The 26,653-nt window shown below is 43.2% G+C and overlaps 2 protein-coding genes across 7 annotated transcripts in view; both read left to right on the top strand.

Annotated features, from left to right (window-relative positions):
- The window catches only part of AGFG1 (ArfGAP with FG repeats 1), a 131,860-nt gene that overhangs the window by 46,342 nt on the left and 58,865 nt on the right, over positions 1–26,653 (top strand). For all 6 annotated transcript variants that reach the window (XM_040348840.1, XM_040348839.1, XM_040348842.1 and 3 more), the window contains exons 2-4: positions 1,057–1,150; positions 16,581–16,696; positions 18,919–19,081. In XM_040348840.1, the coding sequence (XP_040204774.1) occupies positions 1,057–1,150; positions 16,581–16,696; positions 18,919–19,081 (373 nt within the window). The remainder of the gene's footprint in view (positions 1–1,056; positions 1,151–16,580; positions 16,697–18,918; positions 19,082–26,653) is intronic.
- LOC120936470 lies at positions 10,766–14,562 on the top strand. The gene is made up of 2 exons (XM_040348845.1): positions 10,766–11,110; positions 11,297–14,562. Exons 1-2 carry the CDS (start codon positions 10,789–10,791, stop codon positions 11,956–11,958), a joined length of 984 nt encoding a protein of 327 aa, XP_040204779.1. The 5' UTR covers positions 10,766–10,788; the 3' UTR covers positions 11,959–14,562.

Here is a 26,653-nt window from a genome sequence, read left to right on the forward strand (position 1 = left end):
GTTGAATCGAGATCACGATTTTTTAATGATTAATTGTGCAGCTCTACTATCTGGGTAAGGAAAAAAACCTTCTGCTCAAATTTAACAAAAAGTTCAGACTTGGGGAATCTTGTGAACAGGATGCTTCTCAGCAGGGAGGAGATCTGCCTCCTCATTTTACAGAATGTACTTGGATGAATCTGCTGACTTGTCAGTTCTGCAAATTGTCAGAAAGAAAGTTGTAGTATACGTCACCTTTACACAGGTCATTAGAAAGTACTTTAAAAGGATACATGTCCTCAAGGCATTCACAAGGGCCATTTACTCTCTAATACAGCTTTTCTGAGCAGAAAACCTTCTAAGCACTTGTTAAATCCACATTGCTTGTGATAAGGAAGCCGTGTTAGTAGTTAGATGTCACCCACTCACACGTGTGTAAATCCGCTAAGAGACCATGGAAGTGTCATTTCAGTTTCCACCCTAATGTCATTTTTTCCAATATATTCTTTATTTTTGTGTTGCACAAGGTTAAAGAGAGAACGTACAATAAAACAATACAGGTCATTGTCTGAATACAAAGGCTCTACAGTGAGCCAACAGGCATAATGAATATATAATGTGATAACTGATAACTTGACCTTCTGTAACATTGAGATAGTGCAGTGTCAATGGAGGACAATGTTTAGTTAAAAGCAGTTGTTTGCAGTAAAATAGCATTCTAAGGGCACTTTCACACTGGGGCGGGCATTGAAAATAAAACGCTGCTATTTTTAGCGCGGCTTTTGCAGCGCTTTTCGGTCGCTAGCGGGGCACTTTTAACCCCCGCTAGCGTCTGAAAAGGAGTATACACCTCTCCTAAAGAATCTCAAAGATGCGACTTGCAGGACTGTTTTGGGCGTCGTGCCGGCGCACCGCTCCATTGTGAAAGCACTCGGGCTTCTCCTTTTAATGGTAAAATCAGAATTGGGATGTCTGTAGTAATTAATTATGGTATAGTGCTGTGAATATGCTAATTACTGTATGTACTCATTTGCTATATTTATCTATTTTAACAGCTCTTTATTTTTATCACTTTAGACGAGGTTTGAATCCACCCCACAGAGTGAAGTCAATTTCTATGACCACATTTACACAACAAGAAATAGAATTTCTTCAGAAACATGGAAATGAAGTAAGTATTACCTGGGTCACTACTTCTATTATGCAGTTACCCCTGTAGTTGGCATTTCATTTGTATCTACCTAGCAGATGACACTTCTTTTTTTTTTCCCCAAAGCTCATTATTATTATTATTATTATTAATAAACTTTTTATTTCATGTATTTAAATAACATTAGTAAATAAAACAGAAAAAATGTGCTATATAGAAAAAAGAAGGGAAAAAAACATTACAAAGTTGATGTTCTGTACCCCTAGCTTACTTCTCAGAACCTCACCCCTATGTTTCATGTCCTAACAGCAGGAATAATGTGAGTGATTATTTTACTTCATTAGTCTTCCTCCTGCATAATTTTTTAAAGTAGACCATTATTTTGTTATAATCACATTCAGTGCCTTGAAAAAGTATTCACACCCCTTGAAATTCTCCACATTTTTTCATGTTACAGACAAAATGTAAATGTATTTTATTGGAATTTTATGTGATGAACCAACACAAAGTGGCACATAATTGTGAAGTCCTCAGAGGTATGTTAGAGCAGTGGTCATCAACCCTGTCCTCAGGGCCCACTAACAGGCCAGGTTTGCAAGATAACTGAAATACATCACAGGTGATATCATTTGCTGCTCAGTGATTGCAGTATTCTAGTCTGCATCTCCCCAAGATAATACATAAAATCTGGCCTGTTAGTGCAGTGGTTGACAAATTTGCTTGGAATCTAGGAGCCAGCTAAAAAAGTTAGGAGCCAGAAAACGCACCCCGTCCTGACGAGCTTGCGCGCAGAAGCGAACACATACGTGAGCAGCGCCTGCATATGTAAACGGTGTTCAAACCACACATGTGAGGTATCGCCGCGATTGGTAGAGCGAGAGCAATAATTCTAGCCCTAGACCTCCTCTTTAACTCAAAACATGCAACCTGTAAAATTTTTTAAACGTCGCCTATGAAGATTTTAAAGGGTAAAAGTTTGTCGGCATTCCACGAGCGGACGCAATTTTGAAGCGTGACATGTTGGGTATGAATTTACTCGGCGTAACATTATCTTTCATAATATAAACAAAATGGGGATAACTTTACTGTTGTCTTATTTTTTAATTCAAAAAGTGTATTTTTTTCACACAAAAAGTGTGCTTGTAAGACCGCTGCGCAAATACGGCGTGACAGAAAGTATTGCAACGATCGCCATTTTATTCTCTAGGGCAGGGATATGCAATTAGCGGACCTCCCAGCTGTTGCAAAACTACAAGTCCCATCATGCCTCTGACTGGGTGTCATGCTTGTGGCTGTCAGAGTCTTGCTATGCCTCATGGGAATCGTAGTTCTGCAACATCTGGAGGTCCGCTAATTGCATATCCCCGCTCTAGGGTTTTAGGATAAAATATATATATATATAATGTTTGGGGGTTCTAATTAGAGGGAAGAAGATGGCAGTGAAAATAGTGAAAAATAACATTAGAATTGCTGTTTAACTTGTAATGCTTAACTTGTAATACCAACGGCCACCACCAGATGGCGCCAGCTTACACATCTGGTGGTAATAACTTGTAATACCAACGGCTCACCACCAGATGGCGCCAGCACACAAAAAAATAAACCTTTTTTTTTTTTTCCCCCTTCCAAGCCAAGTCGCCATGGCGACCTGGCGACCGGGATTTGTCGAGCCCTGTGTTAGTGGGCCCTGAGGACAGGGTTGATGACCACTGTGTTAGAGAACCTGTGTGAACAAACAGCATCATGAAGTCCAAAGAACACACCAGACAGGTCAGGGATAAAGCTGCGGAGAAGTTTAAAGCGGGGAGAGGTTATAAAGAAAATATCCCAAGCTTTCAATATCTCACAGAGCACTGTTCAATCCATCTGAAAATGGAGAGTATGACAAGACTCCAAACCTACCAAGACATGGCCATCCACCTAAATGGACAGGCCAGGCAAGGAGAGCATTAATCAGAGAAGCAGCCAAGAGGCCCATGGTAACTTTGAAGGAGCATGGTAACTTTGATCGCCCCTGGTGTTAACCCCTTCCTGTGTCATTTATACTTTGACAGTGCATTTTTTTTTGTGTCACTGGTCCCCAAAAAGTGCCACTTAGGGTCAGATTTGTCCACTGCAATGTCGCAGTCCCGCTAAAAAACGTTGATCGCTGCCATTATTAGTAACAAAAAAAAAAAAAGGTCCCTAAAAATATCCCATAGTTTGTAGACGCTAAAACTTTTGCGCAAACCAATCAATATACGTTTATTGGGATTTTTTTACCAAAAATATGTAGCGGAATACATATTGGCCTAAATTGATGTAGACATTAGATTTTTTTTTTAAAAAAATTATTGGGAATGTTTTATAGTAGAAAGTAAAAAAAAAAATTTTTTTGATTCAAAATTGTCAGTCTTTTTTTGTTTTATAGCGCAAAAAATTAAAACCACAGAGGTGATCAAATGCCACCAAAATAAAGCTCTAATTGTGAGGAAAAAAAGTACATCAATGTTATTTGGGTACAGCGTCGCATGACCACGCAATTGTCAGTTAAAACGACGCAGTACCGTATTGCAAAAAATGGCCTGATCAGGAAGTGGGTAAAATCTCCTGGAGCTGAAGTGGTTAAAAGTACACCCCTCACATTTTTGTAAATATTTTATTATATATTTTCATGTGACAACACAGAAGAAATGACACTTTGCTACAATGTGAAGTAGTGAGTGTACAGCTTGTAGAACAGTGTAAACTTGCTGTCCCCCTCAAAATAACTCAACACACAGCCATTATTGTCTAAACCGCTGGCAACAAAAGTGAGTACACCCCTAAGTGAAAATGTCCAATTTGGGCCCAAAGTGTAAATATTTTGTGTGGCCACCATTATTTTCCTGCATTGTCTTAACCCTCTTGGGCATGGAGTTCACCAGATTGCCACTGGAGTCCTCTTCCACTCCTCCGTGATGACATCACAGAGATGGTGGATGTTAGAGACCTTGCGCTCCTCCACTTTCTGTTTGAGGATGCTCAATAGGGTTTAGGTCTGGAGACATGCTTGGCCAGTCCATCACCTTTACCCTCAGCTTCTTTAGCAAGGCAGTGGTCGTCTTGGAGGTGTGTTTGGGGTCGTCATGTTGGAATACTGCCCTACAGCCCAGTTTCCGAAGGGAGGGGGACCATGCTCTGCTTCAGTATGTCACAGTACATGTTGGCATTCATGGTTCCCACAATGAACTGAAGCGGCTCTCCAGTGTCTGCAGTAGTTATGCCGTGACATTCCCACCACCATGCTTGACTGTAGGCAAGACACACTCGTCTCTGTACTCCTCACCTGGTTGCCGCCACACACGCTTGACACCATCTGAATAAAATACGTTTATATTGGTCTCGTCAGACCACAGCACATGGTTCCAGTAATCCATGTCCTTAGTCTGCTTGTCTTCAGCAATCTGTTTGTGGGCTTTATTGTGCATCATCTTTAGAAGAGGCTCCCTTCGGGGACGACAGCCATGCAGACCAATTTGATGCAGTGTGCGGCGTAAGGTCTGAGCACTGACAGGCTGACCCCCACCCCTTCAATCGCTGCAGTAATGCTGGCAGCACTCATACTTCTATTTCCCAAAGGCAACCTCTTTGATCAACCATGGCAAGGTCTGTTCTGAGTGGAACCTGTCCTGTTAAACCGCTGTGTGGTCTTGGCCACTGTGCTGCAGCTCAGTTTCAGTGTCTTGGTAATCTTCTTATAGCCTAGGTCATCTTTATTTAGAGCAACAATTCTTTTTTTTCTGATCCTCAGAGTTCTTTTCCGTGAAGTGGCATGTTGAACTTCCAGTGACCAGTATGAGAGAGTGAGAGCGATAACACCAAATTTAACACACTTTATCCCATTCACACCTGGGGCCTTGTAACCCTAATGAATCACATGACACTGGGGTGGGGAAATGGCTAATCGGGTCTAATTTGGAAATTTTCACTTGGAGTGGGTGTACTTACTTTTGTTGCCAGCGGTTTAGACAGTAATGGCTGTGTGTTGAGTTATTTTGAGGGGACAGCAAATTTACACTGTTATACAAGCTGTACATTCACTACTTTACATTGTAGCAAAGTGTCATTTCTTCAGTGTTGTCTCATGAAAAGGTACAATAAAGTATTTACAAAAATGTGAGAGCTGTACACACTTTTAGTACAAAGAAAATATTGCGCTTATTTTAGCAAAAATATGTGAAGCTGCGATCAAAAAGTGTTATACTACACACTACCACACACAAAAGTGTACACACTTTTGTGAGGTACTGTGTGTATACAAGTGTGTGTGTGGGAGTATATGTATATAATATTGTACAACAGCTGCAGTGTCATTGTGCCCATGCGATGTAGAAACATACCATCAGCATTCGCATTGACACGCATATGAAATCCTTTTTCAAAATGTGCAGAAGCCCTTAATAAAAGCAGTGTTTAAAACATTAGTACACTTTAATTAGATTTATTTCCATTATCTGCATGTCAAACCAGTAGTAGGATCTAGAATCTCTATACTGGTTATGCTGAGATGGTGAGAGCTGAAAGTAACTGGATTATTCAATAATAATTTCATCAGTATAGACTGGATCACCATTGGACATTCTTAATGCATGTTTTACATGCCTTCATATTATTAGATTGCACTTTCTTAACCTGACAATACCAGCAGCCTGTGATGTTTCCATAAAGGCCTCTTCCTTTTAGGACATTAAAGCTGATCTCCAGGTTTTCTGTGACTTGGTCCTTTTGGGCCAAGCTGGTCCAAACAAACTTTTTTCTTCACTAAGTGATGCCCTGTCTTTAAGCACCGTAAGTACTACATGTAGCTTCAGCTGCAGCTATAGATGCTTTCCGTCTCACTTTCGGAACAATGCAGTGTCGATCTGAGCTGCAGCCAGCTATTCATAGGCGGCTTTGTGTTCTGTGAATGAATGTGCAGCTTCCTCTGATTGGCTGAGATGGATTGCCAGGCTGATGATGCCTATGAATGGTTGAGTGCGGCTCAGACCTCCTCTTTGTTCTGGGTGTAAGAGGAGTCTGTCTCACATCCGGGACCCAGCACTGTGTACTGTATGTAGTTGAACTATTTAAAGTCAGAGGAAACATCTTAAATCAGCTTTAAATGTAATTATTTGGTAGATGGATCTGTAACCCCTCTTATAAACTCTGAAGCAGAATAAGAAAAAGTGGTTATAACCACTTGCCGACCACAATATGTGTCTATATACAGTGCGGTTTGCAATTGGTTTAATGGGGTTATGTCTGAATAAATCGGCCATAACCCCAAAACAATGTTTCAGCTGGTAGCTAGCTTTCCCATGAAAGCAGGCTGAGACTCTCATTAGCCGCTGGATCACTTACTACAGAAGCGGTGGGAGGGGACAGGGGCCTCTTCCCCACAACCCTAGCCGGTGGTTGTGTGGGTCTGCAGGCGGGGTCTTATCGGAATCTCAAAGCCACTTCAAAAATTACTGTAGGCAGTGTTTTGACAATAGCTTTATTTAAAAAAAAAAAATGTCCCCGGTATAGATACACCACCACCCCCCACCTACCCGAAAAAATAAAAAGAAAAGAAAACCTCCAGCCCCGACGAAGGCTCCCACTGTCTGACAGCTCTTAAATAACTCAGGGGCAGGGGTCACGTGGTTAGGTCACCGACACAGTTTGCCCTTGGTTAATGAGGTCACAAAGGGGTGGAGGCAGGTGTCGTGATGGACGATGGATCTACCCCAGGGGACTTTTTTTTTTCTTTTTAAATAAAGGACTTTTTGGATGAATGAGTAGGGGTACCATGTACCCCTTTCTATCAAAGTCACACTCATCCAAAGTCGCACAGTAAAGTCGCAATGGAAATTCTTAAGTCGCACAGGTTTGAATGGAGCCTTGCCTATTTCAGGAGGATGGAAACTCCATCAGAGATTTATTAAAGTAGAAGTTCAGCCTAAAACGAATTCTAAATCTAGTTGCAGCCACATTCTAAGACTAATCTATTTAGCCATGTAAAGCAAAATCGCTATACATACCTTTTTTTTCGGCAGATGCTCCGGTTTCCAGTGGTGGATGCTGTGTGCAGGAGAGGACAGAAGTGACGTCGCCCATAGTTACTATGGGGCTTCCATTGTCGGCTGCCTCTCCTGCACACGCCTCCTGAGAGAAGCCACCGCTGACAGCTTAGCTTAGGACTGGATTGGATTAGCTGCTGAAAATGTATGTATAGTGATTTTTGCTTTACAGGGTTAGATTATTTTTGGAATGCGGCTGCCAATAGATTGAGTTAGTTCGTTTAAAGCACAATTTATACTCCCCATACAATAGGAAAAATCTTAAATCCAAAAGTCCTGTCTATCCATAATTTTAATAGGTTGACCCTCTAAAACCCATTAATTTGCTCTGTACCATAGCAAACAAATATGCAAATCCAATGCATGGGATTGGTTAAGGGCTACAGAAGTCATTGTGTGCTCCCTTCTTGGTTGGTGTGCTCTTTCTAAATGTTCTTGTACATGTTTTAGTTTAGGTCTGCATTGGCTAAACCCTTTTATAGGGTACGTGTCATACGTGTTGGGTGCTACTGTCAGGCTTTGTTAGCTGATCTGCAGTTCTAAGCAGGAAGGGCTGAGCACAAAACGGGAATGTATACATGCTATCCTTCACATTTCCTACAATTACCGCATGTCAGCTCTTGGTAGCAACATGAAAAGCACTCAGTAGATGCGCGTTTGTTTAGTCACATGATATGATTACCTATCCCTTGCTGGGGCTTTGTTTTCTATGTTTTGTATGTTGAATTGATCTTGCACAGGTTCATCTATACAGGACATTATGTGCCTGGTGTCCTTGGGAATACTGCTCTGTGCTTTTGTCCTCTGATTAAGCTGAATAAAGTCCTAGTACAGTGTTGTGGGTACACTGTGCATTGCTTCCATCTCTTAGTTTTTTTATGCTTGGAAATTTTATCAAAGCTGTCAAAGGCAAGCAGAAGTACATGTTAGAGCTGCTGTTGGTGTGTCAAAAAAGGCATTCATTCATGGTTTAATTTTTATTCAAGATTACAACATTTTCCAGCAGTTGCCACTCCGTGTTTCCTGTAGCCCTTTTCTTTTTCCCTTATGATCACGTTGTGAAAGCTACAAACATTCCAGCGCCGAATATGCTCCTGGATCTTGCAATGCTCTGTTAATACATCGGACGTCTCTGTAAGGTCTTGTAAATGCAGCATATTGCTTATGAAATGAACTGGTTTCAATCTTGCTTTCATATTAGAGATTATATAGTATTATGACTGAGAGAAGTTAACGCATTTGCTAACCCCCAAAAAATAGAGGGGGTTGTTAATCAGTATCGGCTGCTTTAGTGATAAATGAACAACAAGTGTACTAGATGGACTACAATGAGATGACCTCCAAATCCGTAATGGTTTTACAGGTGGAAGCCACTGACATTTTTATTCCCTACTTCTCTTTTCTGACTGTTTTTCATATGGTTTTGTTTTTCATACTAGTTTTACATTTGGCCAGGGTCAGTGTCACTACTGGTAGCATGCGGCGATACTTGGACCCTATAGAGGTTGCACAGGCAGTCCAACTCCTCCCAGGATGGCACATCAATACGTGTCATTGCCAGAAGGTTTGCCGTGTCTCCCAGCACAGTCTCGAGAGCATGGAGGAGATTCCAGGAGACAGGCAGTTACTCTAGGAGAGCTGAACAGGGCCGCAGAAGGTCCTCAACCCATCAGCAGAACCGGTATCTGCTCCTTTGTGCAAGGAGGAACAGGATGAGCACTGCCAGAGCCCTATAATATGACTTCCAGCAGGCCACTGGTGTGAATGTGTCTGACCAAACAATCAAACAGACTTTGTGAGGGTGGCCCATATCCATGGAGGGACGCACACTGTGCCCATTAAATGCAGCCTCACCTGTGCCCATCCAATGCAGCCTCACAGTGTCTGGATTACACACAACAGGGATCTTCCGCTGTGTCACGGAGCTTGGATTTGAATATCTCGACGGCCGCTGTAACAAAGTCTCACCTCCTAGACCAGCTCCTATAATACACGTCACACTGATTACATTTCCCGGCATTGGATGTGTGTGCCTTCTATCACAGAAGCCGGTCTAGGAGGCAGGACTTTGTTACGGGGGCTGCCCTGGGCATTTCAGATCCAAGCTCCATGACACATCGGGAGATCTCTGCTCTTTGTGTGACATACAAGAGAGGAGGAGGGAGGGGAGGACTCTAATAGGGGCACGCCGGGATGATGTTATAGCTCCATTAAAAGCAGAATAGCTCTAATATTGCAAGGTCTGCTAATTTAATGTAGTCCCCCCTCCCTATTCATTCAAAGTGCTGCAGAAAAAGTAGAAATGTTGATACTTTACAATACAATAGGGAGGGACAGGTACTCTTTATAGATGCATCAGGGGTCTAGTAGACCCCTAATACTGCTTTTACCATCAACAGCCCCTGATTTGCTGCTTACCCAGGCTGGGATTTGACATTTGAGTCCTGAAAGGCTCAGCATTTTGGAGTATATTCAGCCTAGAAGAGAGGAATGACAGATTTTCTCCCACTTGCCATCCTGATGCCCCCTTAAGCTCACAAAGAAGCAAGTTGAACCTGGCGACTACATTAATTTCTCTAGTCGTCTTCCAGGACGGCACCCTGAGAGATGACTGGCTTCTCCTGACAGGAAACACAATCAAAAAGAGGTTAAAAACCCCGCCCCTTCCCGTGCTCCTCAGTTCTTGATTGTGTTTCCCCACAGCGAAACGTTTATTTTTTTCTGACCTAAGGCCTGGGGCTGGTGGTCCCCCCCTGGGAACTGAACCGCAGGCACTGGGTAGCCTTTGGGTTTAGCGAAGATTTCCATTCCTAGGGGGTCCCTTCTTGCTCAGGGGGGCCTCACTATGTGGGTTGAAGAACCCCCCTGAGTGCTGGAGTCTCCTGGGGATAGGTGGCTATTCTGGAGCTCCAGGGGCTGATCCACTCTCTCTCTCTGAGCTTTCCCCTTACCTTGGAGGTCTGTGGGTCAGGCTCTCTCCGGTGGTGGGGGTTTTCTGTGCGGTCTGGGGCTGCGACTGGGTCGTCCTGGATTCCCTGGAGCGTTCATTGCCGTTTTCGAATTTGGCGCCAAAACCGGCGTCTCACAGAGCCGGCGGCGCAGGGCAATGACGTCACACGCGCGGCGCGTGTCACTTCCGGGTCGGCTCAGCAAAGATGGCGCGCTGCAGCTCCAACACGCCAGTCGGCTTCCCACGGCACCGGAGACACACGAAAGGGCAGCAGCAGCCGAGAGAGAGCGGCGCCTTCATCCTCACGCGATGGAGCGAGAGGTCCGGTCGTCTACGACCCCGGCTGCGGAGGAGACCACAGGGGGTGAGTCTTCCTGGACACAGGTATGGTGGGCTGGGACCCAGTAGTTGTTCCCTAGTATTTACATACATGCCTGTGTATCCTTTTCTTTCTAGGGGAGGATTTTGTTGCCCAGGGGGGTGCTAGTCGTTCAGTTAAGGACACTAGTCGCTCCAAAAAATGTGGCTATTGTAGTTGCAAGTTACCCTCAGATTATTCCAAACCCTTTTGTGCTAAATGTATCATTAAATTGGCAGGGAAGGAGACCTCTGAAATTCTGAAAGGATTTCTTGAGGTCCAGTCTGAGATGCTCTCTACTCTTAAAGAATTTCATGTGTCTTTAAAGAGCAAAGAGCCTGAAGCCCCCATCGCAGGGCCCTCTTCTCAAGAAAGTTCCTCTTCGCAGATTTTTAGAGTCCGCCAGGAATCCCTTGGTTCCTTAGTATCTGACTCTGAAGATTCAGAGATTCCTCCCCAGGAGGAAGGTTCTATTGGTCAGGCGGAAGAAGAAAATGAGGATACTAGGACAGGCAGATATGTCTTTGCTGCCGACGACATGGAAGGTCTCCTTGAGGCAGTGTACGCCTCCGAGGAGATTCCACAGCCTACGGAAGAAATTTCCACACAGGATAGGTTATACCAAGGCCTGTCTAAACCTCAGGCCAAAGCTATTCCGGTACATCAGTCCCTTAAGGATATCATCCTCAGGGAATGGGCAGAACCAGAGAAAAAGCTTTTAAGATACAAGACCTGGAAACGACGTTGCCCCTTTAAAGAGGAGGAGGAATCTAAATTTTTTAAAATACCTAGATTAGATGCTCCCCTCGCGCAAATTTCCAAACAGTCGGACCTCTCCTTTGAGGACACAGGCAACTTGAAAGATCCTATGGATCGGCGGGCAGAGACCTCCTTGTGTAGGGCCTGGGAAGCTAATGCGGCTGCCTTGAGCCCCGCATTGGCTTCGGCCTGTATTGCTAGGAATGCTAATTCTTGGATCTCCAAGTTGATGGAACATGTGTCCCAGGGTTCAGACTCTAAGGGGATTCTAGAATCCCTTCAGCTCATAGGGAGCGCAGTAGCTTATTTAGCAGACACCTCAGTAGAGACGGTACGTTCTACCGCAAAGACAGGAGCCCTCCTCAACTCTGCCAGAAGAGCAGTATGGGTCAAGATGTGGAATGGGGACCTTGCGTCTAAAAACCGCCTTTGTGGTCTTCCCTTCGAGGGCTCCCTTCTCTTCGGTACGGGCCTGGATCAGGCCCTGACTAGGTCCTCAGAAAAAGGGGTGCGTTTTCCTACTAAGCCTAGACAAAACAAGAAAAAGTTTTTTCGAGGCCCCCAGGGGGGGTTTGGAGGTAAGAACCGTTCCTCGGAGAAGAAGGCCCCTTACAACAGACGTTGGGGTGCTGGGAAGGAAAAACAAAAAGGGGGTATCCTTTTTTCCAATCCAAAACCCAGCGACAAGGACTCCAAATGACGGGAAGGTCGGGGGAAGACTCTCCCAGTTCCTTCCCAGGTGGGAGAGTATTACTCAAAGTCCCCACATTCTCCAAATCGTAAGGGAGGGGTACAAACTAGAGTTCCGTCAGCTTCCCCCTCCAAACTTTATTCTGACTCACTTACCCAAGGACCCTCTCAAGTCAGCAGGCCTTCTGCAAAATGTCTCAGAACTGGCACAACAGGGGGTCATAGTTCCAGTCCCTGTGTACCAGAGAGGGTTGGGAGTGTACTCCCACATCTTTGTGGTCCCCAAGCCTTCAGGCAAATTTCGATTGATTATCAATCTGAAACCCCTGAATACCTCCCTCCTCCACAAGAGGTTTCGAATGGAGAGTATTTACAGCCTCAGGAGGCTCCTACTAAGAGAGGTATTCATGGTCACCATCGATTTAAGAGACGCGTACCTCCATGTCCCAATCTTCTTGGGTCATCAGAGGTTCCTCAGGTTTGCGATCGCCTCCGCCCAGGGAGTACAGCATTGGCAATTTGCTGCCCTTCCTTTCGGACTGGCCTCCAGTCCAAGGGTCTTTACCAAGGTCCTGGCGGAGGCGATCGCTTTCCTGCACCTACAAGGGATAGCGTTAGTTCCCTATCTCGACGACTTGATACTATACAATCAAAGTCGAGATCTCCTTCTTTCGGATCTAGCCACTGTGATGACTACCCTCGAGTCCTTGGGTTGGATCATCAACAAGGAGAAATCCTCACTCCTTCCAGAGCAGAAGAAACTCTATCTAGGGTTTCTGATAGATTCCTTGGAGAGGAAGCTCTTTTTACCCAACGACAAGATCCGGGGTCTCATGTCAGTGGTCAGATCAACGTTAGAAGGAGTAGAGTCCTCTTTCAGGGACATCATGAGAGTTCTAGGCCTAATGACCTCCTGTATTCCAGCAGTCCCGTGGGCTCAGCTCCACTCCAGACCCCTCCAATTTTTCCTTCTTTCCTCCTGGGACGGAAGAAGGGAATCCCTAGAGCTCAGAGTCAGTCTCCCAGAACCAGTGAAGCTCTCACTGGGCTGGTGGCTCATCCCACAGAACCTACAGCAAGGTCTGTCGTGGGGCCAGATCAATCCGGTCAGGATCACCACGGACGCCAGCTCATGGGGGTGGGGCGCACATCTGGACGATCTCCGTGCCCAGGGTACCTGGGGACAACGACAGAAGGGGGCCTCTTCAAATTACCGCGAGCTATTAGCGGTCGGAGAGGCTCTGAAGGCATTCGAGGACAGAGTCTTGGACCAGGAGGTCCAGATCATTTCCGACAATGCGACCGCGGTGGCCTTCCTCAACCATCAGGGGGGCACCAGATCTCGCACCCTTCTAGACTTGTCCTTAGAGATCCTGGGCTGGGCCGAGCAGAGAGTTCTCTCACTCTCGGCGGTACACCTGAAAGGGACCCTCAATCTGGAGGCAGACTATTTAAGTCGCCATCCCATTCTCCAGGGAGAATGGGAACTAAATACAGAGATTTTCAGTCTAATATGCCAGCACTTTGGCAGCCCAGAGATAGATCTCTTCGCCCGCAGGGCAAACCGGAAGGTGAAGAGGTTCTTCTCTCTCTCCCGAGAACACGGCTCGGAGGGGGTGGATGCACTGGCACAGGTATGGAGGTTCCAGCTAGCCTATGCCTTCCCTCCCTTGAGCCTGATTCCGAGAGTCCTGCAGAAGGTAAATCTAGCAGTAGGGAAGTTCATTCTCGTCACACCCTGGTGGCCCAAGAGGGCCTGGTTTCCCGCTCTAGAGCGAGGGTCAGTGTTGCCTCCCCTACTTCTCCCTGTCTGGGCGGACCTTCTTCGTCAGGGTCCGATTTATCACCCAGAACCCGGCTTCTTCAAGCTGACGGCCTGGTGCTTGAGAGGCGGAACCTGAGGGAGAAGGGCTGCTCCGAGAGAGTTATTGACACGCTTCTAGCCAGTAGGAAGGTAGTCACTAGGCGTATATATGCCAAAACCTGGGGTATCTTCTCTCGCTGGTGCTCAGAGAGACAGAATTCTCAGCAGGAGACCTCGGTCATCTTAGATTTTCTCCAAGATGGAGTAGACAAGGGGTTAGCCACAAGGACTCTAAGGGTTCAGGTGGCAGCCTTGTCGTATTTTTTGGATAGACGTCTATCCCTGGACCCCCTGGTCAAAAGGTTTCTTATAGCCAGAGACAGGTTGTCCCCAGTTCAGATCTCTAGGGTTCCACCCTGGGATCTTTCGTTAGTGTTAAACCAACTTACCAAGGCTCCGTTTGAGCCAATTGACACTATCCCCATCAGGTTACTCACCTTTAAATTTGCCTTCCTCTTGGCAATCACGACAGCCAAGAGGATAGGTGATATGCAGGCGCTCTCCATTAAAGAGCCATTTTTTCGCTTATTTGAGGACAGGGTTGTTCTAAGTCAGGACCCCCTTTATCTTCCTAAGGTAGTGACAAAGTTCCACAGGTCACAGGAAGTAATCCTCCCTTCTTTTTGTTCAAATCCCCAGAATGAAGGAGAAGCTTCCTTTCATTGTCTGGATGTTAGACGATGTCTATTAGCTTACTTAGAAAGAGTTACAGTCTTTAGACGTTCTACTCATCTATTAATTTGTTTTTCGGGTCAGAAAAGAGGCCTTCAAGCGTCCAGAGCCTCTATTTCTAGATGGATTAGGCAGACAATTTCCTTAGCTTATGTACAAGCCGGTAAGGTAGCTCCTAATGTTAAAGCACACTCCACACGATCACTAGCAACCTCCTGGGCAGAAAGGGCCGGAGCTTCGGTGGAGCAAATTTGCAGAGCAGCGACGTGGTCAAGCCAGAACACGTTCCTGAAACATTATAGAGTTGACCTACTGTCACCTCAGGACTTGGTTTTCGGGAGAAAGGTCCTGCAAGCAGTGGTCCCGCCCTAAGGTAGGCCTGAAGCTACTTGCTTCTCTCTCAGGGTGCCGTCCTGGAAGACGACTAGAGAAATGACCAGTTACACTTACCGGTAGCTGTATTTCTGGTAAGTCTTACAGGACGGCAGGCCTACTTCCCACCCTTGTGATACATTATTGGTTTGTATTATATTTTCTGTGGTGTTTTTCCCGTGCACTGGTGGGTTCATACTTTATCTCAAACTGAGGAGCACGGGAAGGGGCGGGGTTTTTAACCTCTTTTTGATTGTGTTTCCTGTCAGGAGAAGCCAGTCATCTCTCAGGGTGCCGTCCTGTAAGACTTACCAGAAATACAGCTACCGGTAAGTGTAACTGGTCATTTGGGGCTTTTGCCTGACTGCTGTCAAAATCCAGCTGTGTGGAGCTAAAGAAGGAGCTTGTTTAGGGGAATCCCTTTGGCAATGACGTGTGAGGGGAAACCATGCCTCAGGGCCCATTCAGAATACCGCTTTAGTGTGTGCATAACATGTGTGTGGTTTGAACTTGAACACTACACTGCAATGAATTGTGAAGTGCCTTTTTTTTTTTATATGCACCACAGCGCAGTGTCTTAGAGTGTAATATAATCTGTAAAAATGCATAATGTTGCCTTGTTCTTGCTTGGGGACTGTGTTGAGAAATGCTGCACAATTCTGCTGCCGTGTGAATGAGCTTTTTGGCTGGGTCCACATCTGTGCATGTGCGGTTAATGCGATTTTTGTTTTTTAGGCGTTTTGCAGCGCTATGGGGGGCACTGTCCTGCTTGTAAAAAATAATCTCTGTACCTTTACAAATGGCACCCTGCAGGGAACTACATAGGTGTGAACTGGACTCAGAAAATATGGTTAAAATGGATTGTCGTGCGTTTCTGCGCTTCAGCAAAAGCACTAAAAATGAACCCAGCCTCTCAGAATGATATTGTATAGTTGTCCAGAAACCATTGCAGCTCCAGTACCTGACTGAGACGAGGCAACAAAGGTCAAATGCTTACAAAGGGCTCACATGTTTTTATTGAGACACAGCAAACAATCCTAACTTCATATGACAGTTCTCACAAGACAAGAAAACTCAGACTATATTTGCTTTTCTTCTAATTAACCTGATTAGTGCCAGTTCCAGATGCTGTAGCAGACTCATCAATTAAACAGGCAAGGCAATCCTGGCTTGGAGGGGGTTATGTGGAATACAATACCGCTGTGTAAATGAATCCACCCGTCTGTATCTGTGCAGACAGTATACTGGTAATATCTGCATGGCTGGGTTTGTATAGGTGTTCTCTTTATATGACTTTGCAACTAGAATCTTACAGAAACTATGGACATATAAAGAGCACTTTGTATACATTTTGACAGTTTGTTATGGGAAAACATTAAAATAGAATTTGGATGGCACAGGCATCCCTCTGTCAGAGCACAATAGTACAGCAGGGGAGACGGCTGTACGAACAATCTGTACGAACATCAGATAGCTAATTAGAACTGTACAGCGGCTCCTACCTGAGCTGTCGGGGTGTTTTTTTTGTTCAGTTCAGCTCTTTAATTTGTGGTTAATTGACTTATGTGAATAGTAAAGATGAGTAATGTGTATAGAACCTTCCATCTGGAAACGGATTTTAATTTTCCTGGTTGTTCCAAGGCGCATATGATGATTTATTAATAGAAAGCCTGATCATCACAGCATGTAATTACATCATGTTTTTTGTATTTCTTTCTTTCTAGGTGTGCAAACAAATTTGGCTAGGATTATTTGATGATCGGTCTTCTGCAATCCCTGATTTTAGAGATCCACAGAAAGTGAAAGAATTCCTTCAAGAAAAATATGAAAAAAAAAGATGGTAATAACATCAATCAAGTATTGGTATTTTGAAGTAATGCTGGGGATTGTGAATGTACAATTTTTGGCATGTTCAGCATAATTCATTTTTTAACTGTACACTTAAACAGGATCCCAATCACATTGTGTACCTGTGTGGAGCAAAGTACATTATTTTAAAGTGATATTAAAGGCAATTTAAAAAATACTCTGTGCAGTGGTTTTGCACAAAGCAGCCCCAATCCACCTCTTCTCGGGTCCCCTGCTGGCACTCCTAGACTTCCCTCCTGCGAAGTTCCCCCAGAGCAAGCTCTTTGATATAGGGACACCCAAGCAGACTCACTCCTGAGGCCCCCAGGCTGCTGTCTCAGTCAGTGAGGAGGGAGAGTCCCTGGAGAGCCAAGGGTAAGCATTAGGGGGCTGCAGCACACAGAAGTTTTTTAACCTCATGCATAAAATGCATGAAGGTAAAAAAGCTTGAGCCTTTACAACCACTATACCCCGCTCATAAATCGAAGTCGGTTACAACCCATTGGTTGTAGTGTATGCAGGTCATTGATCTAGTTCACTTTTCTCCTTTTTAACATTAATTCTCAATTACCCCATCTCCTCAGGTGTGGAATACAATCAGTAGCCAGGAATTACAGTTGGGAAAGTTTGTGTGAATACACACTTGACAATGCAGCTCCGGGTTTTATGCAGAGTGACTTAGGCAGGCTATACACTGTGCAAATTTTTTTCCTGCAACCATAGGTGACTGCTACCAGTAGAGGTGAGCAGGGGTGATTATTGCTAGTGATAATGTAGATATTTGCCAGCACACCATGGAACGACATGAATAGCGTCCAAACGGATGATTTATTGCATGATCACAACACAAGGAGAGTGCAACGTTTCGAAGTCACGCAGGACCGCTTGTCAGGCATGTAATGAAAATAGGGGGACTGTGTATAAAAGTGGTTGCAGTTCCTAAAATTTGTACCGTATTTATCGGTGTATACTGCACACTTTTCTGCCCTGAAAAACGGGGAAAAATCGTGGGTGCGCTATATACGCCGATACCCGCTTCCCGCGCTTTGTTCGAACCACTGCGCCGACATATACCGAGCGCAGTACACTTGGGTATAGTCGGACAGGCTCGGCTCCTCTCGCAGTCACGTCCTGTACGTCGTTTACGCGAGAGGAGCCGAGCCCTGCCCGATTATACTCGAGTGTACTCCGCTCTGTATATGTCGGCGCAGTGGTTCGAACAGAGCGCGGGGTTCGATCGGGGATGGCCGCAGAAGGACGCCGGACCGGACGAGGCCGCCGATGGACGCGCTGCATGACGGGCAGGACGCAATGGACGACGGGCAAGACACCGACGAAGGGCATCCAAACTGTAAGTATTTTTTATTTTTTTTGCAGGAATCTTCCTTCAAATTCGGGGGTGTGCGCTATATTCCGGGGCGCGTTATAGCCCGATAAATACGGTACTTGATATTTATGTTCAACCCCATGAATTGAAGCTGAAAGTCTGCACTTCAAATTAATTTGGATTAATTTGTTTTGATTTTATCCTGGTAGCATACAGAGCCAATAATATGAAAATTGTGTGTATGTATATGTGTGTATATATATGTGTATGTGTGTGCGTGTGTGTGTATATATATATATATATATATATATATATATATATATATATATATATATATATATATATATATATATATATATATATATATATATATATACACACACACACACACACACACACACACACACACACACACACACACACACACACACACACACACACACACACACACACACACACACACACACACACACACACACACACACACACACACACACACTGTGTGTGTATATATATATATATATATATATATATATATATAATCTTCAAACATAAAGATATAAAACTGTAATTTTTTTTGAAGAATCAACAAGTGGCACACAATCATGAAGTGGAACAAAATTTATTGGATATTTCAAACTTTTTTTAACAAATAAAAAACTGAAAAATTGGGCGTGCAAAATTATTCAGCCCCCTTAAGTTAATACTTTGTAGCGCCACCTTTTGCTGTGATTACAGCTGTAAGTCGCTTGGGGTATGTCTCTATCAGTGATATATATATTTTATAATGTGTATACATATTTATAAATGTGTGTGTTTTTTATTTCCTATAGTTACATGATTTTTGGTTGGGCTGCAGTAATTTTGTCTTTGTGGTTTTCTTCCAGGTATGTGCCGCCCGAACAAGCAAGAGTAGTGGCTTCTGTTCATGCCTCTATATCTGGGTCCTCGGCGAGTAGTGCTAGTAGTACACCAGAAGTCAAACCATTGAGAACTCTTTTGGGGGAGACTGCGCCGGCTCTACAACTAAACAAGGGCACCCCTAGCCAGGTAAATCATGGGAGTGTGTGGTACTGGTGTTTATGAGAAAATGATATTCATATATCTAACCTACATGGGTATTTTTAGGTGTGTATTTATAGATACTTTACCTAGCAGCAGAACTTTAGTACCTTCACTTTTTTTTTTCTCATCGGGAGTGTTAGTCTGTGCACACATCATCACTCTAAGGAAAAGCCAAGTTGTGAGATATATTGCCTATCTCCTCGATTTTCCTGTGTTGCACACTGGTTGCCAAAAAGTTAGCTTGTGTGCATTAAATTAAAGAGTACGTCCAGTTCTCTTACTGGAAAGCTTATTGAGCCATCAGAAATTTTTGGTGCTTTGTGGAAAGTCATCTGTGTTGAAGGCAGATATTGTCTGTGGACACTTGGTGTTTGCACTTATGGACACTTGGCACTCATTGCTTACCTGAGTGGTACCAATGTCTCCCATTGAGAACAGCTGCCCCCACAGTAGATGCATTACATAAACATTGTGCCCACGAACACTAATTACTTGCGTTCTCATTTGCATCTTGGTGCACTTATACTGTAAGTATTAGATTTCAGAGAAGGGAATCTGCTTTAGAAAGCGTTTTTTCAATGATTGTTGCTTTACTATGTAGGCCAGAAAGAGTTTGTTAGTAGGAACAGTGCTGCTTCTGAACAGAAGCAATGCTGTACCTGCAAAAATGGTGTTGAGATCACACACATGCACAGTTAGCAGCACCATTTTGTGTTTGCTCATGTGCATTACCAGCGGACCAGCAACTGTGACCCCTTTTCATATAAAGGCAACTACACATAAGTTGTAGCAGCGCCAGTGCAGGTTTATTGGCACCATGTTAGTGAGTGCATTTCTCTACTGTATGGTTGTCTTGTAGTAAATATGTCAGTGGTAGTATCACTGTTTTTGCATACCTTTTTGCTATGGCTCGTTTTGGGTTGTACTGAAATCAATACTTTCTGTGCGTGGTTCTAAAGCCACTGGCCAGACCATAACATATTACTTGCTGCAACTACATATACACCTACTAAAGTCAATACTGCACATGTGCTGTATCACAGCCCACCCACTATGCCATTACTAGAGACCCCACTGCCATCTTTTAAAAGTCCAATTTAAAAATGTATTCTTTTTTTTCTTTCTTGTCCTAGCAACGGCACTATTGTATCTATACCCACCTAAATGATTGAACACTTTTTTAGCAACTCAAATTGTACATGACATCTGTTTAATACATTCCAGGTGCATCAGGTAAAAGGCGTTCAGTGTCTTACAGTTCATTTTGTTTCTGAGTGGAAAAGCCTTGTCTCCTGCCAGCAGCTGCAGAGCACGACCCTGCTGTCAGTGAGGAAGCAATGATCTTATTGCAGAGATCCGATACGCCATCTGCGAAGTCCAATCTATAGCACGGCACTCAGAAAAGCTCATGTTCCCCCCCATATTGGAGATCTCTGGCTCTAACTCAGGGGGCCGGTCAGACCTCTTCAAAGTGATCACTGCCTTTCCACAGAGTAAGGTTTCCACTGTGCAGCTGCTGGCAGGGGACAGGCTTTTCTACTTTGGTTGTAGCAGTTCTTTTATAGAAAGCAACCTGTTAGATTTTGTTTTGATGCCTCCAAAATGCATATGACTGATTTAAACGGAAAGTCCATTTTCCGCTTAAAATAAAAAAATGAAAATAAGTACGCGGCCAATTGCTAGTCATTTTTTTTTTTTAAATAAATCATGTCGCACTTTCTTTGTTTTACCTTTTTTTTATATTCCTTTTTTCGCTGCAGGCACATTTTTTATAATGGGGAAGAAGTGGTGAATAAATACTTCCCCTTGTTTTTCCTGCCAGCTATTCACTCCATTCTATAGTGCATGACCTCTTGTTCTAGCAGTGATTTTTCTTAAATACTCTCCCTTAACAGTTCCCTAGAGGCCATACTTTCCTGGAAATGGCTTGTTCTTCTAATAGTAATAGTTTTCTGATTCACATGACTCTGCTAAAGCTAACGTCACCATATAGTGCTCCCTAAAGTACTGCTGGTTCAAGCTTCACTAATAATGACTGCTGTTTTCCACTGGCCTGCTGGAAAACAAGTGTGATCCCTAAGGGAAGAGGTACACAGCCGTAAATTATATATGCTGCTTAGCCTCACATTGCTAGGATTCTGATTGCATCATAGCTATAAACCTGACATGTAGAGATAGGAATCTTTCCGCTAGTACGGTTTCCATAGGCAAGTTAAATTCTCCTAGATTTCATTGATGCTGTTATATATTTAAATTGTTTTAAAGTCGTCCAAACACCCAAAAAAACGCCCAAATATATCGGCACCACATCCCAAACAAAAGTATTCGAGTATTGGAAGGGGAAGAAAAGATTAGCAACATTTTAGCATAAATTAAGGCATAGTAGCGCGAGCTACAGTATGCCTGTCTTGATTTTTTTAGCGCGGTACTCACAGTGCAATCGTACATTTAAGATTCCGACTCCCCGCGGGGAATGGGCGTTCCTATCCAGAGGGAAGGTGATTGACGGCCGGCTCTGGCACGTCACGCTCCCCGAAGACCGCCGGAGTTCATGCTATGCTATTACAACTATATGGAGGAAAAATATATAATTTTAAACATATAAAGTCACATACCAATATTACATATTTACAACATAAACATAGAAATTAGGAATGGCCAAGGTATCGTTACAGCCAGGCAACAAATGCACGCTTACCCAGAACTACCCACTGGACCAAATGATCGGCAACTATCGGAGGCATGGAATCAGGATGTGAGGACCCCCACTGGGGAAAAGGGAGTGTTCCGGACACACCACAGAGGACGTTAAATGGGACTGTGTAGATGAGACACGGAAAATAGATAAAAAATATATATTTATATAAAAATAACTGATTCAAAAAGGCATAAAAAGATGCATGCACAGCAAAAAAAGGCTGCGTCTGGTGTAAAAGGTAGTTATTGAAGATATACTTGCATATAGGCAATTTAGAATGGATGAGGGCAAAAAGACACAATGAAGTGATCGATCGCCTGCAGAGCCTCAGAGAATAAGTCTGTGCACTATATAAACAAACAAAAAAAGAGAAAACCTTAGGTATCGGCCACTATCCTCTCCAAGGAACAGATATCAGAACTAGCAATATACCTAAAAAAAAAACTAAAATACCAAAAAAAAAATATATATATTGTTGGTCTCTGCCACTATCCTGTCCAAAGGACAGATATCAGAGCTAACGCATTTTGAGGGACTTGCCCTCTTCCTCAGAGCCCAGGTCCTGAAGCTGATCTGTTATGACAAGTTTGTTGTATCTGTTGGTTTGTGAGTATATTTTCGATCAATACTTTTTATTAATCAAAGATGTTTTGAGGATAATGCACTAGGCTGGTACACCGTCTGTCTTGTTTTATGATTGCAGTGTGTCCAGACTTCCCCAGTCTTGAGAGGGCAGCAAAGCATGGAATGCCTGTGAGAGCCAGGATATGATTACAGATATAAGAGTTAATTGCCTCTGGGAACTCTCGAGCGCTGGAGAGTGTGCATTTGGTTGGGCAGCTACAGTGGATGTTAAAAAGTCAGACGCAGATAAATCATTTCAGAACTTTTTCCACCTTTTAATGCGACATATATAAACTGTCTTACTGACATATAAACTGTACAACTCAATTGAAAAGCAAATTAAAATCTTTTAGGGTGGGGAAGTAAAGCTAAAATGTGGTTGAATATGTGTGCACACACTCTTTTATAACTGGGGATGTAGCTGTGTTCAGAATTAACCACTTAAGGGCCGCCGCACGACGATATACGTCAGCAGAATGGCACGGCTGGGCACATGGGCGTATATAAAATAGAAAAAGTGCAGCGCAAAACTCAAATAAATAAATGGATAAATAAATGATGCTGGTGTGCTAGACCAATACCATTAGTGTGAATATAAAGAAAAAATAAACATTAAATAAAATTCGAACAAACAGTCCAAAGTCCATAAGTGTCAGAAGATGAGAAAAATTAAACGAAAATAAATCTCCACCACGTGACAATCCACCAAATTTGAAGTGATCCCTCCACCGTTATAGATGGCTACTCTCACCTTCATATATGGACCACTGAATTAACAAATGGTCAATAAAGCAAATCAAATAGGCAGGTCAATGAACAGGAACCAGGCTGATGTATCAGATCCTCATAGGACAACCTCATATACGTCCCCTTTTAAGAGCCCAGCCACTCGCGACCCGGTCTGAAGCTCCGTGCCCGCGGACCCGATCGCCGCGGGTGTCCCGCGATCGGGTCACAGGAGCTGAAGAACGGGGAGAGGTGAACAAACCTTCCCCGTTCTTCTCTGTGGCAATGTCAGTGATGTCTATTCCCTGATATAGGGAACAACGATCACTGACGTCACAAGTCCAGCTCCACCCCCCTACAGTTAGAAACACACAATGAGGTCACACTTAACTAGGGCCGAAACAACTAATCGATTAATCGATTATGAAATGAATCGATTGCAATTTTCATAATCGATTAATCGGCCAGTAACATAATGGGGTTAAAACAACTAAAATTGGCCCTTTTATAGTACAAAAAAGCAAATCGCTACTGTAAATATTACTTTCACTGTTCCACAGTAAAAAAATTAACCCCTTACAGTAGCAATTATTTGCTCTTTTTGTACTTATTTTAGTTTTTTTTAACCCCCATTATGTTACTAAACATCTCAGGCCTGGGGTCACACCTCTGTTTTTTGGTGCTTTTTGCAGAAACACACTACAGTTCATTTACATGTTTTCCTATGGGACACGTTCACATCCATGATTTTTTTTCAGCTGCTGCGTATTTGGAAAGGGCAAGGACTTTTTAATGCAAAACGGTGCTATTTTGTTTTTTTTGGTTCAATATACTTCAATGGAGAAGCTGCAGAAAAGCATGTAATGTGTGTTTGCAGCAATTTGTGTTTTGTAATCTGCCCAACAACAAATTGGCCCAAATATTTTTTAAAATTTTTTTTTTTTTTTAAAGGCTATATCCGATTAATCGAAACAATAATCACCAACTAATCGATTATGAAAATAATCGTTTGTTGCAGCCCTACACTTAACCCCTACAGCACCCCCTAGTTGTTAACCCCTTCACTGCCATTGTCATTTCAGTAATCGGTGCATTTTTATAGCACTTTTCGCTGTGAAAATGACAATGGTCCCAAGAATGTGTCAAGTGTCTGTGTCCGCCATAGTGTCGCAGTCACAAAAAAAATCGCTGATCGCCGCCATTAGTAGTAAAAAAAATGATTAATAAAAATGCCATAAAACTATCCCCTATTTTGTAAACGCTATAAATTTAGCGCAAACCAATCGATAAATGCTTTATTTATTTTTTTACCAAAAATAGGTAGAATACGTATCGGTCTAAACTGAGGAAGGATTTTTTTTTTTTTTTAATCTCTTTTGGGGATATTTATTATAGCAAAAAGTTAAAAAAAATATTATTTTTTCAAAATTTTCGCAAAAAATAGAAACCGCAGAGGTGATCAAATACCACCAAAAGAAAGCTCTATTTGTGGGAAAAAAGATGCCAATTTTGTTTGGGAGCCACGTCGCACGACCGCGCAATTGTCAGTTGAAGCGACGCAGTGCCGAATCGCAAAAAGGGGCAAGGTCCTTAACCTACATATTGGTCCGGGTCTTAACCGGTTAAGCAATCGCATTCAAACTCATGGTAAATAGGAGTCAGTGCACACCTGCCATCATTTAAAGTGCCTCTGATTAACCCCAAATAAACTTCAGCTGTTCTAGTAGGTCTTTCCTGACGTTTTCTAAGTCACAGCCTTCTTCCAGAGCTTCCAAAGCATCAGAGGGATCAGTCAGGAGAATGGTTCAAAAGACTTTCCAGGGCTTTAGATATGCCATGAAACTCATCGAAAGTCATCATCAAGTGGAGAAAATATGGCACACCAGTAACATTAACAAGAACTGGACGTCCCTCCAAAATTTATGAAAAGATGAGAAGAAAACTTTCAGGGAGGCTGCTAAGAGGCTTACAGCAACATTGAAGCAACTGCATATCTGGCAAGTACTGGCTGTGTGGTACATGTCAACAATCTCCCATATTCTTCATATGTCTGGGCTATGGGGTAGAGTGGCAAGACTGAAACCTTTTCTTACGAAGAAAAACAAATTTAGCAAAAACACATCTGAAGTCTCCCAAAAGCATGTGGGAAAATGTATTATGGTCTGATGAAACTAAGGTTAAACTTTTTGGCCATAATTCCAAAAGATGTTTGCCACAAACCACTGCACGTTACCAAAAGAACACCATACCCACCGTGAAGCATGGTGATGCCAGAATGGTGCTGTTTATCTTCATCTGGAACAGGGGCCTTAGTCAAGGTAGAGTGAATTATGAACCTTTCCAAACACCAGTCAATATTTGCACAAAACCTTCAGGCTTCTGCTAGAAAGCTGAACATGAAGAAGGAACTTCATCTTTCAGCATGACAACGACCCAAAGCATACATCCAAATCATCATGGAGTGGCTTCACCAGAAGATTAAAGTTTTGGAATGGCCCAGACCCAAATCCAATTGAAAGATCTGTATGGTGATCTGAAGAGGGCTGTGCACAGGAGATGCCCTCGTAATCTCACAGATTTGGTGTGTTTTGCAAAGAGTGGGCAAATATTGCCAAGATTTGCCATGCTGATACTGATACCCCATAACACTGAGTGCTGTAATAAAAGCAAAGTATTAGTTGAAGGGTGTGCACACTTAAGCAACCATATTTTTTTATTATTATTTTTACTTTTCTCTAAAATATTTGTTTGTTCAACTGAGTTGTTCAGTTTATAGGTCCCATTAAAGATGGAAAAAGCTGTGTAATATTTATTTTACATCACATAAACCTGACATTTTTACAGGGGTATGTAGACTTTTTATATCCACTGTATCCGCACTAGATATGGTGTGACATTATAGGGGGAGATTTACTAAAAATGGAGGGTGCAGAATCTGGAGCAGCTGTGCATGGTAGCCAATCGGCTTCCAACGTCAATTTGTTCAATTAAGCGTTGACAAAAAAAAAAAAAAACTGTAACACGATTGGTTTCCATGCAGAACAGCGCCAGGCTTTGCTCTCTCCATTTATAGTAAATATACAAATACAGAAATTCTTGCCCTTAGGACTTTGAGTGAGGTGTGACACTGATATTTGATTAAATAAAAAAACAGATTTATCATTTCACACAAGATCTACAGTAGCCACAAACAGATGTCAGGTATATGAACAGATTCATAATGTTTTACACGTAGTTTTGCGGTAAAATATGATTTTCCATAACAAAGGTCCACAATAAGTACAAGAATGCTTCCTAGTGACCGACGCGTTTTGTAAACACCAGTTCGCTTCCTCAGGGGTTGATGCAAACTTGATATCCATAAGGTAAAAACTGTAAGTATAATAGAGAAGGTAAATGGATTGTATAGGGTCAAAACGTTAAAGGACCGCCATATTGTGCCCATACTCACAAAACTGTTAGAGGGATAACACATGCTCTTAATCAGCGGACTAGCGCTGGAAATGTCT

The sequence above is a fragment of the Rana temporaria genome, chromosome 4, assembly GCF_905171775.1.
Source record: "Rana temporaria chromosome 4, aRanTem1.1, whole genome shotgun sequence".
In the NCBI taxonomy this organism is placed as follows: Eukaryota; Metazoa; Chordata; class Amphibia; order Anura; family Ranidae; genus Rana; species Rana temporaria.